General features: G+C 38.0%; 2 protein-coding genes across 2 annotated transcripts in view; one reads left to right on the plus strand and one right to left on the minus strand.

Moving 5' to 3' along the window:
- LOC127808775 (uncharacterized) overlaps positions 1 to 4,577 on the plus strand; it is a 60,325-nt gene extending 55,748 nt beyond the window's left edge. Inside the window, exons 11-16 of the mRNA XM_052347384.1 lie at positions 806 to 1,138; positions 1,233 to 1,334; positions 1,624 to 1,921; positions 2,454 to 2,602; positions 2,706 to 2,990; positions 4,219 to 4,577. Coding sequence (XP_052203344.1) covers positions 806 to 1,138; positions 1,233 to 1,334; positions 1,624 to 1,921; positions 2,454 to 2,602; positions 2,706 to 2,990; positions 4,219 to 4,431 — 1,380 coding nt within the window. The 3' untranslated portion in view covers positions 4,432 to 4,577. The remainder of the gene's footprint in view (positions 1 to 805; positions 1,139 to 1,232; positions 1,335 to 1,623; positions 1,922 to 2,453; positions 2,603 to 2,705; positions 2,991 to 4,218) is intronic.
- A 180-nt stretch (positions 4,578 to 4,757) lies between these two features.
- LOC127808776 (uncharacterized) lies at positions 4,758 to 12,150 on the minus strand. The gene is made up of 6 exons (XM_052347385.1): positions 11,862 to 12,150; positions 11,125 to 11,363; positions 10,787 to 11,045; positions 5,768 to 5,947; positions 5,468 to 5,623; positions 4,758 to 5,380 (listed from the first exon to the last, which is right to left on the minus strand). Exons 1-6 carry the CDS (start codon positions 11,889 to 11,891, stop codon positions 5,207 to 5,209), a joined length of 1,038 nt encoding a protein of 345 aa, XP_052203345.1. The 5' UTR covers positions 11,892 to 12,150; the 3' UTR covers positions 4,758 to 5,206.
- Between the last annotated feature and the right edge of the window lie 746 nt (positions 12,151 to 12,896).

Raw genomic sequence — 12,896 nt, forward strand, 5'->3', positions numbered from 1 at the left:
CCTAAAATCAAACTTATAATGACACTTAAATTTAAAACTTATGAAAAGGTTTGTATGAAGCTCACTTAAAGCTGAAAATTGTTTAAAATGCATTTAATATAATTAAGTCAAGCTCGAGGGCAATAAGTTTTTAAATAAATAAGCCCGAGCCTCATTTTTGAGCTCGACTTACGCTCATGCTCAAGCTTGAGTCTTATAAAATTCTTAACAAACAAGCCTAAGCTTTTATGGGCTTGACTTGTTCACAGCCCTATTAACTAGTAATGGCCTGAAACCTGCCTTGAACATAAGTATTTATTTTATGCCTTTGTCACTTTTTGGGAATAAGTTTTTTAGAAACTTGGTAGGTATGATTGCCTACATGAATTCTAACTCTTTAATCATTTCTTTCCATGGCTATATGTTTTATAAGACCATTGTCACATGTCATGTTTAAGGGTTGAAATTATTTGTTATTTCTTTTTCATTTCAGATTAAAGAAAAAAGAGAATATGGTTCAACTTTTAGGGTAGTCATTTACCATCCCCTGCAGCATTCATTCTGATGGTACTAACACAGGGTTTTTGGTCCTGGGATAAAGGTTTTCATGTTTCTGTTTTTTTTCCCCCTCTAACTTTGTTAATGTTGGTGATCTCCTAATGGACCCCAAGGTTTTCAAATGAGTTTTAATTTCCATCACGTACCAGTAGTAAATGGACGTTGTAAATGATGTTTTGATAGTTTTGTCAGCTGAGTTATTGAATGTGAGGGTTTTGTTTCCATTTGATTACTGTGTCTATTCAATGCTAAATTTTGTTAAATCTAGGTTGGAGAGAATGATTCAGTCATCATTATGACACATGAGCCAAACTGGCTTCTTGATTGGTACTGGAATTACAAGACAGGGAAGAATGTGTCGTATCTGATATGTGACTGTTTGAAAGGTAGGTGTAAACTTCGGATGGCTGGAGATTTGCATCATTATATGCGTCATTCCTATGTTCCATCAGATAAGCCAGTTTCCGTGCAACATTTACTTGTTAATGGTTGTGGCGGTGCCTTTTTGCATCCCACACATGTCTTCAGTAATTTCAATACATTATATGGGACATCCTATGAGAGCAAGGCTGCTTATCCTTCTGTTGAAGATTCAAGCAGGGTAAAGAATATATATAATTACTTAATTCTTTTGGTATGCATTGCTGTTATATTCTGTTGCATTAATGTTGTAATCTTCTATAATCGTGCTGCAGATTGCCTTGGGAAACATATTGAAGTTTCGAAAGAAAAATTGGCAGTTCGATTTCATTGGTGGCATCATATATTTTGTGTTAGCCTTTTCCATGTTCCCACAGGTGAGTCTCATTAATCTTCTCCTGCCATGCCATGTAGCTGCACTTGGTGTCTGTCTGACTTGACACTTTATGAGTAGGATTATTGTTTTCTCCTTGATTGGCTTGGAACAGTTCCTGCCTCAAGTTACCGATAATGATACCTTTTCCAATGCAGCCCTAGATTGAAGTGGTTTTCTTGTGTAATCCAATAAGTTTTGAATTCGCTCAACTGAAAAGTATAGGTCTTGTTTTACAAAGAGAGTACTGATTATAACCCCCCCCCCCCCCCCCCGAAATTCCTTTTTCCCAGTGTAAGCTGGACCATATCTTGCGGGATGATACATTTTCTGGTCATCTGAGAAGCTTCTTTGGCACAGTATGGGATGCTTTTATGCACTTGCTGGGACACTCATATTTATCTTCAGTTGGTGCTATGCTGTTATTAATAACTGCTTTCACATTTGTCCCCTCCAAACTGTCTCGCAAAAGAAGGGTGATAATTGGGATTCTGCATGTTTCTGCACACTTGGCTGCAGCACTTATTCTAATGTTGCTGTTGGAACTAGGTGTTGAGACTTGTATCCAGCACAAACTACTTGCAACTTCAGGTGATTCTCACAATTGGTTTATCAAATGAGTACATGTTGCACTTATTTTATTTACTCACTCTTGCAATTTCTCTGTGCTTCTGCATTAGTAGTAATCAAACTTCAGTTTTCATTGTTTCATGGGGTGGGGCTCTGGGGGGTATTTGGTTTGCTTCATATTGGGTATGGGAATGTCTGCTTGTGGTCCATTCAGACACAAAGAAAATGGTGGCAGTGGAATGAATATGGTAGAACAATATCGTGGGTTTATAGGAAAGCATGTCTCAACATAGTATACTTTTGAAGGTGTAATTCATTAATTGGGAAAAAGAAGCATTTTTGCTTGACAGTGAAGGCTTAATGTCACCTTAATTGCATGAAGGTAGTCACATGATCTTCTGAACAGCATGTACATTATAGTTTGGTAAGTTATTTTATGACCAGGTGGTTGAGCCATATGAATTTGATCATCATGGCAGTGGTAGACTGGTTTGTTCTGTTTGGATTTCATCTAATTATGTGGATATGAATTAACAATGAAATTTCATCACAGGTTACCACACTTTATATGAATGGTATCGGTCAGTGGAGACTGAGCATTTTCCAGACCCTACTGGCCTTCGCACTCGCATAGAACAATGGACATTTGGTCTTTATCCAGCGTGTATCAAGTATCTCATGTCTGCATTTGATGTACCTGAGGTGAGGAAGTTGCCTTTTTGTATGGGAAAACAATCAGATTCTTTTGCATATTTTGATTCATTTTTGCATCTTTTACACAATAGTGACACATGGAAATTGTCAGGTCATGGCTGTTACGAGGAATAACATCTGCAAGAATGGAATGGAATCACTCTCAAGAGGGGGCGCAGTTATATACTATGCTTCTATCTTCCTTTATTTCTGGGTCTTCTCCACCCCTGTTGTTTCTCTAGTCTTTGGAAGCTATTTGTACATTTGCATTAATTGGCTTCACATACACTTTGATGAAGCATTTTCCTCACTTCGGATTGCTAATTACAAGGCATTCACCCGCTTCCATATCAACCGTGATGGTGATCTTGAGGTTTTTACGCTTGCCGTTGACAAGGTATGCAACCAACGCTGGTTATTTATGGCGGTTGACTTAAAAGAAATATTTTAATATGCACATGCATTAGTGATTACCCTTTGGGGGCAACACATTTCCAGCTGCGATCTCACCGAAGTTAGCACATAGTTTGCAGGTGGTTATATTTTCTTCATCATCTTTTATTGTGGTTTCATTATCATTTTCTTCTGACACCATTTGCATTGGTCTTAAATGGAACTACCATAGGGAGGTTTATTGTTATATGTTGTGCTCTGAGGATGGATACAACAAACGTTTTGAATATGGTTTTCGTGAGCATAGGTAACCTATGGATATTGTAGTCTGAAATTTTGGGACTATTCCTTGAAAAGAATTGCACTGCAAAACTTCTGGAACGCTCTATTACTGTGTGGCCAAAGCGAAAGCTTACTGGGGGCAAAAGTAGTTACCATCCCATTACTAAAGAACCATGATATGCCCCCAGGGCAGTAGCCATTGCTTGTCATGCTAAACTGGGGTTTAAGAGTGAAGGGCTTTATTAAGCTACCACTGAAGTGGTATTGTTGATTCCTTGGATGACACCTGAGTGCAAATGAAACAACTTGCCACTAATTGGAGAACCCTATCGAGGCCTAACCTTGCTGGTGGTGCTGTCTGTGTGTGTGGGGTGGGGGGGGTTGGAGCTCACCCGTGCATATAATTGTCTCTCAGTTTTCAAACTTGCCCTTTTTGATAGCCAAAGAAAGACCATGATATATGCTTTTGGATGAAAAGATATTAATAAACCTGAATAACTTGGCAAGAATAAAGAAGTTGGAGATGATGTGTGAGATTAGAGAGGAGAGTTAACGAGAAATATGACAGAAAGATGCCCTGGTTAGCTTAAGTCTTGATGCGATATCAGATTTGAACATGTATTCTGTTAGCATGCAAGTTGGATCTGAAACAGGGAGGAGAACATTAATGTGTATTTGTTTAAACCTGGATTCTGTTCCTGGATGTTTTGGCAAAATACCTTTCCTAGTAGTCCCATTCCAATCATGTATGCTGTCTTCTTTTGGCATTGGAAATTCTCTTGATTGCTATTTTAATTGATTGTCTCATTCTGTCTCATCATATTCACCGAACCAGATATTTCTGATGAATTGAATGTATTATAGATAGTTGCACGCACTCGGAGCTTAGTTGAAAGCTTTTCTTTTCTCAATATTTACGTATTTGGTGCCATGCTACGCTACGTACACAGGTTCCAAAGGAGTGGAAGCTGGATCCTGAGTGGGACGGGGAGACGAGGCAGCTGCAGCAACTGAGCCACCGAAGAAAATTTCCAAGCAAATGGCGAGCGGTTTCCTCTCAGCAGGATCCTTTAAGAACTGTTAGGATTGTTGATCATTTTGTTATTCCACAAACAGGAAAACCAGATTTAGGTGCAACGGATACATCAGTCACTACTGGTTGATCTCAAAATGATACGTTTTCAATTAAGCTGTTGTAATTTACCATCTTTAGGGAGCAATAGAGTAGAAAAATGTAGAAAGTGTAGAAAGAATTCTTTTGATGATTCATCAAGTTCAAGGAAAACAGAAATATTTTACATTGTGATTATCCGCTCTCCTTCATTTCTCCATGCATTATCTTTTACCGCTGAGTGCGTTGTTGTAAGCTGTCAAGAGTTAGGGCTAGTGGGGTTGTGGTCCGGGGGCTTCATTGAGTCACCAAATGAACAGGCCACAAACAAAAGAAATTTCCAGAAAATTTGAAACCCCTCAGACTCGAGAGTCGCTGCTTAAAAGTTATAAATTATGACTTTGAGCAGGTGTATATGTTACCAGAAGACAAGACTTCTCATCCAAAACAAATCTACAAACAGTTGGTGTACAAAATTCATCAAGCAATCTATTTCTCAAGTTCGGAACTTGTTTGGCCTGAGAATTAACCATCTGCAAATATTGAAGGACATGGTGGAGAAATCCGATCATCTTCTCCTAGTCTGGCAGAGGCAAGCATGTGACAGGAAAATGGGGATGGTAACTGAATAACATGACAAAAGAAAAGCAACAAAAGAAAGAAAAATTGTGGCAGCACAGGGTGGGTCCTTTTCCGGCTGTCGCAAAACTCGATTCTCCATGCCAGAATCTTATTCACTTTGGTATCAATCAATGAATCAATCAAAACCCGATTCTCCAGATGGCTGTTATTTACATTGAACAACCTGCAGGCTGCTGCTGCTCATACTACCACTGGTAGTCTGCGTGGAGGAACCACTCGTATGATGTTCCATTGAGCACCTTTGCGACATCATCCCAGTTCTCGATTTGCTTCGACAATGGCCCTCTGTGTATCTTAACCTGATGGCTTGTCAGATCTCTGTATGGCAACCGCAAGAACTCCTGAACGTCAACTAATTTCTGCAGGACAATTTTCTGTTATGATCAATCACCAATAGGGAATTGAGCAAGGGGAACAAACATTTGCCCAAACTGATTCATTCTTACAGTGCGATTGCTGATTATTTCCTCGTAGTAAAGAACAATGTGGCGAGTGCTCCTGAAGTATTCCAAAGCCTTGGCAGTCATCTCCTCTGTTTCTTTCAGATTAGGCACGACTAATGTGGCATTGAGTTTAGGCTTATATTTTGCAAGAATTTGAGCCTACAAGTCATTGACAAAACAATGAAATTATTTGAGAATGCACTTTCATTACATGTCTATGCAGCGTGTTTGTTTGTGTGTGTGTGTGTGTGTGTGTGTGTGTGTGAGAGAGAGAGAGAGAGAGAGAGAGAGGGAGAGAGAGACCTCCTGGGATGAATGTACATGAGACTTGTGGGTTCCATTCAACAGCTTAGCAGAGCTGTCATAGGAATTGGCAAGTACAGAAACCATTCTTCGAAGGAGGTTTCTTCGGAAGAGAAATACTGCCGAGACACCCCTTTTGTTAAAGTACTCTACTATCTCTCTGTGATGCCGCATCAATCCCTGCAGAATATTTGCAAGAATTTTTAGAGTTGGGTAAGCTAGCCTCGAGTGCATTGTAAAGTCATTAAGAGAATAGAAAAAAGAGGGAATTCATTACAGAAAAGATATAGTAATCCACTTCCATGGTAGATCTCTAGGTACACCATTTGTTAAACATGCAAACATGTTGGCATTATTTCCATCAAATTCTTGGCTTTTTTTGGTCATCTAAATCCCTCCTATTTTTGTTCACAATTTTTGAAGTTATTCCAGCTGTTCTCCTGCACATTACCCCTTGCAATCTTCAAACGAGTGACATCAAACCAAATGGATGGAGACTGCAAAATTGTAACTTGTTCAGTAACTAAAATGAGAAAGGCTGTTTAGTTTCCATATCAAATGAAGACGCAAATTGCACCATTTTCATGTACTTGTCCAATGAAATAGTATCATTTATCATAGAATTTGTCAGCTGCAAGTCAGCAACTCGCACACAAAAATGGCAGTTAAATGCCAGAGGAAGAAGCAAGCTAAATGCCAATCCTATGTACTTATGCAGTTGTTTGAATATAATCACTAAATGTTTGATTCATAAATCAATCAAACATCCTGATGAGGGGACCGTTTCTCCTGCTGGAGGTTCAACTATGTTCACATTGGCTGGTTATTGACTACAGCAACAACATATCAAGTCTTAATCCCACTAGGTCTGGGTCAACCCACTAATAAATGATGCCCTATACACAAATATAAGCAACTATAACCAAATCAACTACTTTAGTAAATGATGCCCTTGTATAAGTATGATCACACCTGGATAAGGATGTCAAATGGGCCAAACCAAAGCTCTTAAGGCTATTGCCGGGCTTGGCTCATTAACCTGCCTACACCAAGTCGAGCCCACGGCTAGTGATCCTTAATGGGCCAATCCATTCTTTACTAATTTTATAAAGATTTATATATTTGGAATGTTTCTTCAATTGATTATGAGATACAAATTTTAAGTCAGTGTGAAATTATGAATTTCCAGAGGTCTGATGATTTGAAATTTAAATATTTTTTTTATAAAATAGGTGTTTATGAGATATAATTTTTTCTGTGGTGTGAAACTGTGGATTCTGATATTTCAATCTGGTAGTTAATAATTGAATAACCAAATGCATGAAAGTAAACACACAAAGTAGAGATTGATAAAGGTTCAACGTATCTGCTCCTTTCTCTTCACGTTAAAACACTTGAAGAAGTTTACTACTATTGTTGCCAAAATATAACAATTTATTTATTTATTTTCATGGGAGAATACAATTTGACTATAGTTGATCGCAAGAATCTCAAGAGTGTAGTGTCTTATGAGTATTAGGGATCCTGAGAGTTTGTGAGTCTCGTCACCAACGTGTGTTGAGGGTCTCGTCACCAAAGTGTTCTGAGAGTCTTGGTGATCAAGTGGGTCTTGGTGATTATGTGGGTCTTGATGATCAGGTGCCCCTAGATGACCGAGTGACCTGCCAAACGAGAACATTTTTAGGGGCGTGGGTGGGTGACCCCTCCCCCCCCCCCGCGCAAACCTTCTGATGCCTAAGTTAATTCTTGAGAGCAAGAGTGCGAGAATGAACTGAGAGTGCCCAAGTGAGTGTACCTGGGGTCGAAGGCGTGGCCTCCTATTTATAGAGGAGGAAGAGGGGAGACGCGTGGCAACTGCGCCGAGAGTCTCGCGGCCCATCCGTAGGGGTGTAAGTAATACCTATTTGGTCATGACTGAGTGGGTGCTTCATGTCTTGGATCACCTCGTGAGGCAACGAGAGGCGAAGACCCACTCGATTATGACCGAGTGGGTCATGAAAACAGAAGGGGTTGGACCCCACCCACTCGGTCATGACCAAGTAGGTCTTCTTCCCCTTGGCTTTGAGCGTTTTCTTTTGTCGTTTCAGCATAGGTGTATCAACTTCAAGCCTGATTTTCACCTTGATGCAGCATGTATCTCTCAAAACTCAAAACATGAAAGTTGTAGATAATTCTCTTGGTTTTCCATAGGATTTTTAATCACCTCAATCGGAGCTCGGATGAGAGATTTATGCCCAAAAAACCAAAGTAGTGTCGCACTTACTCGGTCATGACCGAGTGGATAAAAAGAGAGGGGAATTGGTCCCTTACCCACTCGATCATGACCAAGTGGGTCTTCATAGACTTGGCTTTGAGCGCCCCTTTTTCCTTTTGTCTTGGTTCGGATCCATCTTCCCTCCAATGCTTGACTCTGCTCCTTAATAGTGCCGGTGCATCAACTTAGAGCCCGATTTAAGCCTTGATTCAACCAGTATCTCTCGAAACTCAAAACATGAAAGTTGGATAATTCTCTTGGCTTTCCATAGGATTTTAAATCACTTCAATCGGAGCTCAAACAATAGAGATATGCCCGAAAAATCAAAGCAGTGTCACACCCACTCAGTCATGACCGAGTGGGTCCTTCCTACTTGGTCTCGGCTTGACCAGAGCTCCTTCAGCTTGTTTTCTTGATCTCTTGCAACCCGTTTGCCCTTTGGGCTTCATGTCCATATCTCGCAACTCTTTTAGGTCCCATGACTCTCCAAGTTTGCAGGGCATATCAACTATGTTGAATATTGATTCAAAGTTGCTGATTTAGTGGGTTGATTGGGTCAAAATTTTGTTTACTGATTTAGTAGGTTGAGATAATTTTGTTATTTTTTAAATTTAAGTCCAGCAGTAAATCCTATTTTTTTGTTATTCAGTTGACATGTATTTGCTTATTTAAAGGCATGATGATATGAATAAAAATAATGAGGTTACAGCCTTTCACATTCATGTTTTTTTTCAGCTTTTGTTCGTTAACTTCATAGCTACCAATGTCTTTAAAATTCCAACAAACTACAAATGATCCTCGTAGATTTTTATAGGACCTACCAACGTTACCCAATAAGAAAATAGTCAACTAAGCGACAAAGTAGGAGAAACTTAAAAGAAAGAAAGATTTAGAGTGCTTAGAAGTTAGAACTTAGAAAACCAGAAACCAAGATAGAAACAAAAAGCAATGTTGACTGCAACATATAATTGAGCAATAGAGATAGAGTTTGAGAATTGAGAGTGAGTAGAGAGCTGGAAAATAGAAACTTAGAAACCACACCACAACACTCCCTATTTAGAGTTTGAACTTCAATATTAATTGAACTTTGAAAGTTTGAATTGCACGCACTTGCAATTCAAAAATCTGCCCCCAATTATATATATATAGATTATATATATATAAATACCCATCTTTCACGTTATTTTCAAATCTAGACTCCACTTTTAGTTTTAACAATTGCAGTATTACTATTAACTCATTTCAATTATAGAATGCCATTAAATTTCGTTAACTCTTGATGTTATCTGATGACATGGAACATTGAGGTGGCTGCCAGATCACCACCTCACTCTACTGTCTCTCTTCTCATCTTCTCTCCTTTCTTTCACAAGCGTCAAGAAACACCATCGTCAAAGCATGGGTTCCAGCACCCACCACCACAGGGCTCTTTTGTTTTGGGGCAAGCACTGTTGTTGACAAGAGGACTTGGGTTGATGTAATTGTGGCGACCTCTTTCTCTCTTCAAGGCAGTCAGTGGAGACTCATTCGAGACACAGCGACTTCTCTCAACGATGGCATAAAGCTCTTCTGTTTGCAACAGTGTCTGAGAGCTTGAGGCAGTACTTCTAGTCTCCATCAACAGCGACAATGGGAGGGGGTTTCTCCTCTGCCAGATTCGGCGTCCATAGTGCTTCCCTATTGTCCACTAGATTGGCTTCTTTGGCGACGAGAGAAAATATTAAAGATGAAGAGAAACAATGCTATTCTAATTGTTGTGTGTTTTTCCATTTGATTTTTGGGGTTTTAATAGGTATCTGTAATTGTCCTGTGTTTTTCCATTTTTGATTTGATATTGAATATATCATTGGTACCGTATGATACCATCATATAGTACCACCATCATACCAGCCTAGTAGTATTCTTCTGTGTCATCGATATCAGCATGCATTTTAACCAAGATGAAATAATAAATTTTTTGGTACAGTACATACCACCATTACAGAACTGATCTAATAACTATGATATGTATCATTTGTTACAAAAAAAAAAAAAAAAAAACAATAATTCCATTAAATAGAAACAAATATAAGTTACCATCAAATATTATTTAGTTCAGTAGACAGCAACGATTGTAACAATCGAGTATGCATTATGTAGATTTGTGACCATAAAAAGAAGACAAGAAATAGAAATGAGATTATTTGTAATTAAGGTTAGAGGTAATTAATGAAAGATAAAATGCATGTGAGACACAATTAAGATGTTTTGGACATGTAAAAAAGAACTCATAGATGCACTTTGCGGGGTGAGTTGATGGAGAATGAAAGAAATTTGTAGCAAAAGAGAGAGGAATGCCAAAGACAACTTAGTGAGAAACCCTTAGAGATAACATAGAAAATAATAAGCTTAAGAAAGATATGGTCATAGATAAAGATGACTAGAGAAATAGAATTCATGTAACTAATCCCACTTAGTGGAATTACATTTTGTCTTCAATCATCTAATTCTGGATTGAACCTTGTAAATGTTTTATGCTTGTATAACTTGTGCATAATTATCAGTCAAATATTTAGGATAATAAGTTAGAAGCTAATGTTCACATAAATCGTAAATTGAAATACTAAAGTTCACGCACTTTTCAATTTCCTAATGCTTTTCACATGGAGAAACCGAAATATTATGCTCGACAAAGTTATGATCTCTCATGCAGTATAAGTAGAAGATTGAATTATCCTTCACCCCACATTCAGTTTAAAAGACAGGAATTGTGCAGCAATGTTCACCTGATTGAGCATCCATTTGAACCCTATAGCTGCAGAGCACTCATTTTTTGAGGCACTCGTGAAGAAGTCGAGATCATAGACTTTATCCAGCGTCTTTATAATCATTGAAATATTACTTCTCCTTTCTTTAACAGAAAAGATTTCTCCATTGGAGCTCACATTCATATGACTGTTCAACAATGTCTCAAACCATCCACTCCCAGATCTCTGCATTGACAAGATTACAAAGAATCGCACGGGATTGCAGCCACACTCCTCTCTGCAGAGACATCAAAACCTTGTTAGAGATTAGATTGGACGCAGAAGTAGAAAACCAAATAAAGCAAAATTCCAACGACCTGCTAAAGGTCTTGGGTTTCGGGAAATGCACATAGAGAATTTCCCACTCTTCAATTTCAGGAGGAGGGCAAGGACTCTGCTCAATCACTTGGAAATTTAGGAATTTGATCCTACTGGCGGTGCTTGTTTGCTTGAAGCAAAGTAGGCAAATGTAAACCCCAAAAGCGATGGCAAAGAGTAAAACCACCATTCTCAATGCCAATGGAGATTTCTTAGGTGCCTTTACGACCAATAAGTCCTGAAATTTGAAGCAAGCAAGAATCAATCTGTATGTGCAGGAGGGAATAGGAAGATAAGTTAAATGAAGAAACATATTAATTTGTCCAAGAAATCAATCAGTGAGTGCAGTAGAGAGGGGCTAACCCACCTGTGGCTGTGGATTCAATCTAAAAATCTCCATAAACACACAAAAAGGGGAAAAGAAGAAGAAATGGAAAGAGTAAAAAGGTGATTCTGGGTGTCATTCTGTTTATACAGTTTTGAGAAAAATAAGGCAAAAGAAACGGTCAGACAAAACAGAGATTATTTCTGTATGTAACAGGAAAAAACAGATATCTGAATGAAGATTCACATATTTGGGCATATGCCATTGCCGGGTACTACTAGTAACCCAAGACAACATTGTCCCACGTTAGAACTTGTAAAAAGCAAGAACATACATGTTCTATTTTGGCCCAGAACTTTACCTACTAGAAAGGGAAAATGGATACATATGGATTGGAAAGGAAAAGCAGACCTTGTTGAAGCAGCATATGGCCTCAGCCATTGTTGCTCTACTAGAACGCTTGCTTGTATTCGTCTTCTTCCTTTCTGTTGGTCTCTGTCTCTCTCTAGAGCGGCTATGCTTTCTTTTTTATTATTTTAGAGAGAAAAAGAAAGAAAGAAAGAAAGAAAGAAGAGAAAAGGGAGGGATAGGGTTGGCTTCTGGTTTCGAGCTTTCCCTCTTGAGGTGAAGGGCGATGATATCATTTGCTGCACCACTATCACCACCACCACCAACACCAACACCAACACCACCACCACTCTCTCTCTCTCCTTCGCCTCTGTCTCTCTCTCCTTCAAATATTATTTATTTAATTGAGACAAATGCGAACAGTATATATATATATATATATATATATTATAGACACGGCTCCCTCTCCGTCTTCTTCTGACATGGCAATGCAAATACCGAAAACTTTGTCTCTGTCAGCAGTCAGATAAGAGTGTCTTTTTCAACTCCTTTTCAGCTGAAATCAGGTGGTGAGAATGTTGTCACCAAATTTATTTAGTTTTCGAATTTGATGATGTGTTATTTTTAATTAAATTAATATTAATTAAATATTCACAGTTAATTGATAAATATTAATAATTAATAATTAAATATTTTTTTTCTTTTTCTCGTTTTTCTTACTTTATAGTTTTTGCAAATCTACATTTTAAAATTTTAAAAATATTTAGAAAATTTTTATTTTACCCCTCCAAATGTTAAGTGGATGAGGAGAGAAGGGACACAATAGAAATTTTACTAACTCGGTTAATGCAATCATTGTTGTCATTGAAAATATCATATTCTTTTACAAAATTTATGAGCATGCTATTTTGTTTCTTTTGAAAATTGAAATATCTTAATTTTAATTATTTGAAAATAACCTCTACAAATTTACTGTATGAGAAGGAATTTATTTATTTTGAAATTCAAAAAGCACTTTTTTAGTTTTAAAATTTTTTGAATCAAATTGTAAAGAATAAATTTTACGTATTATTTTTGAGATTTGACTGAAGGACACCA

The sequence above is a fragment of the Diospyros lotus genome, chromosome 8 (genome assembly GCF_014633365.1).
Source record: "Diospyros lotus cultivar Yz01 chromosome 8, ASM1463336v1, whole genome shotgun sequence".
NCBI classification, from domain to species: Eukaryota; Viridiplantae; Streptophyta; class Magnoliopsida; order Ericales; family Ebenaceae; genus Diospyros; species Diospyros lotus.

What these genes read in the sequence shown, in the direction of transcription:
- LOC127808776 (XM_052347385.1), bottom strand. Translation starts at nt 11,891, where the DNA reads ATGGCTGAGGCCATATGCTGCTTCAACAAG. An exon ending in TCAAATGGATGCTCAATCAG is followed by an intron (nt 5,948 to 10,786) that starts GTGAACATTGCT and finishes AATATTCTGCAG; the next exon opens with GGATTGATGCGGCATCACAG. An exon ending in AAATAATCAGCAATCGCACT is followed by an intron (nt 5,381 to 5,467) that starts GTAAGAATGAAT and finishes ATTGTCCTGCAG; the next exon opens with AAATTAGTTGACGTTCAGGA.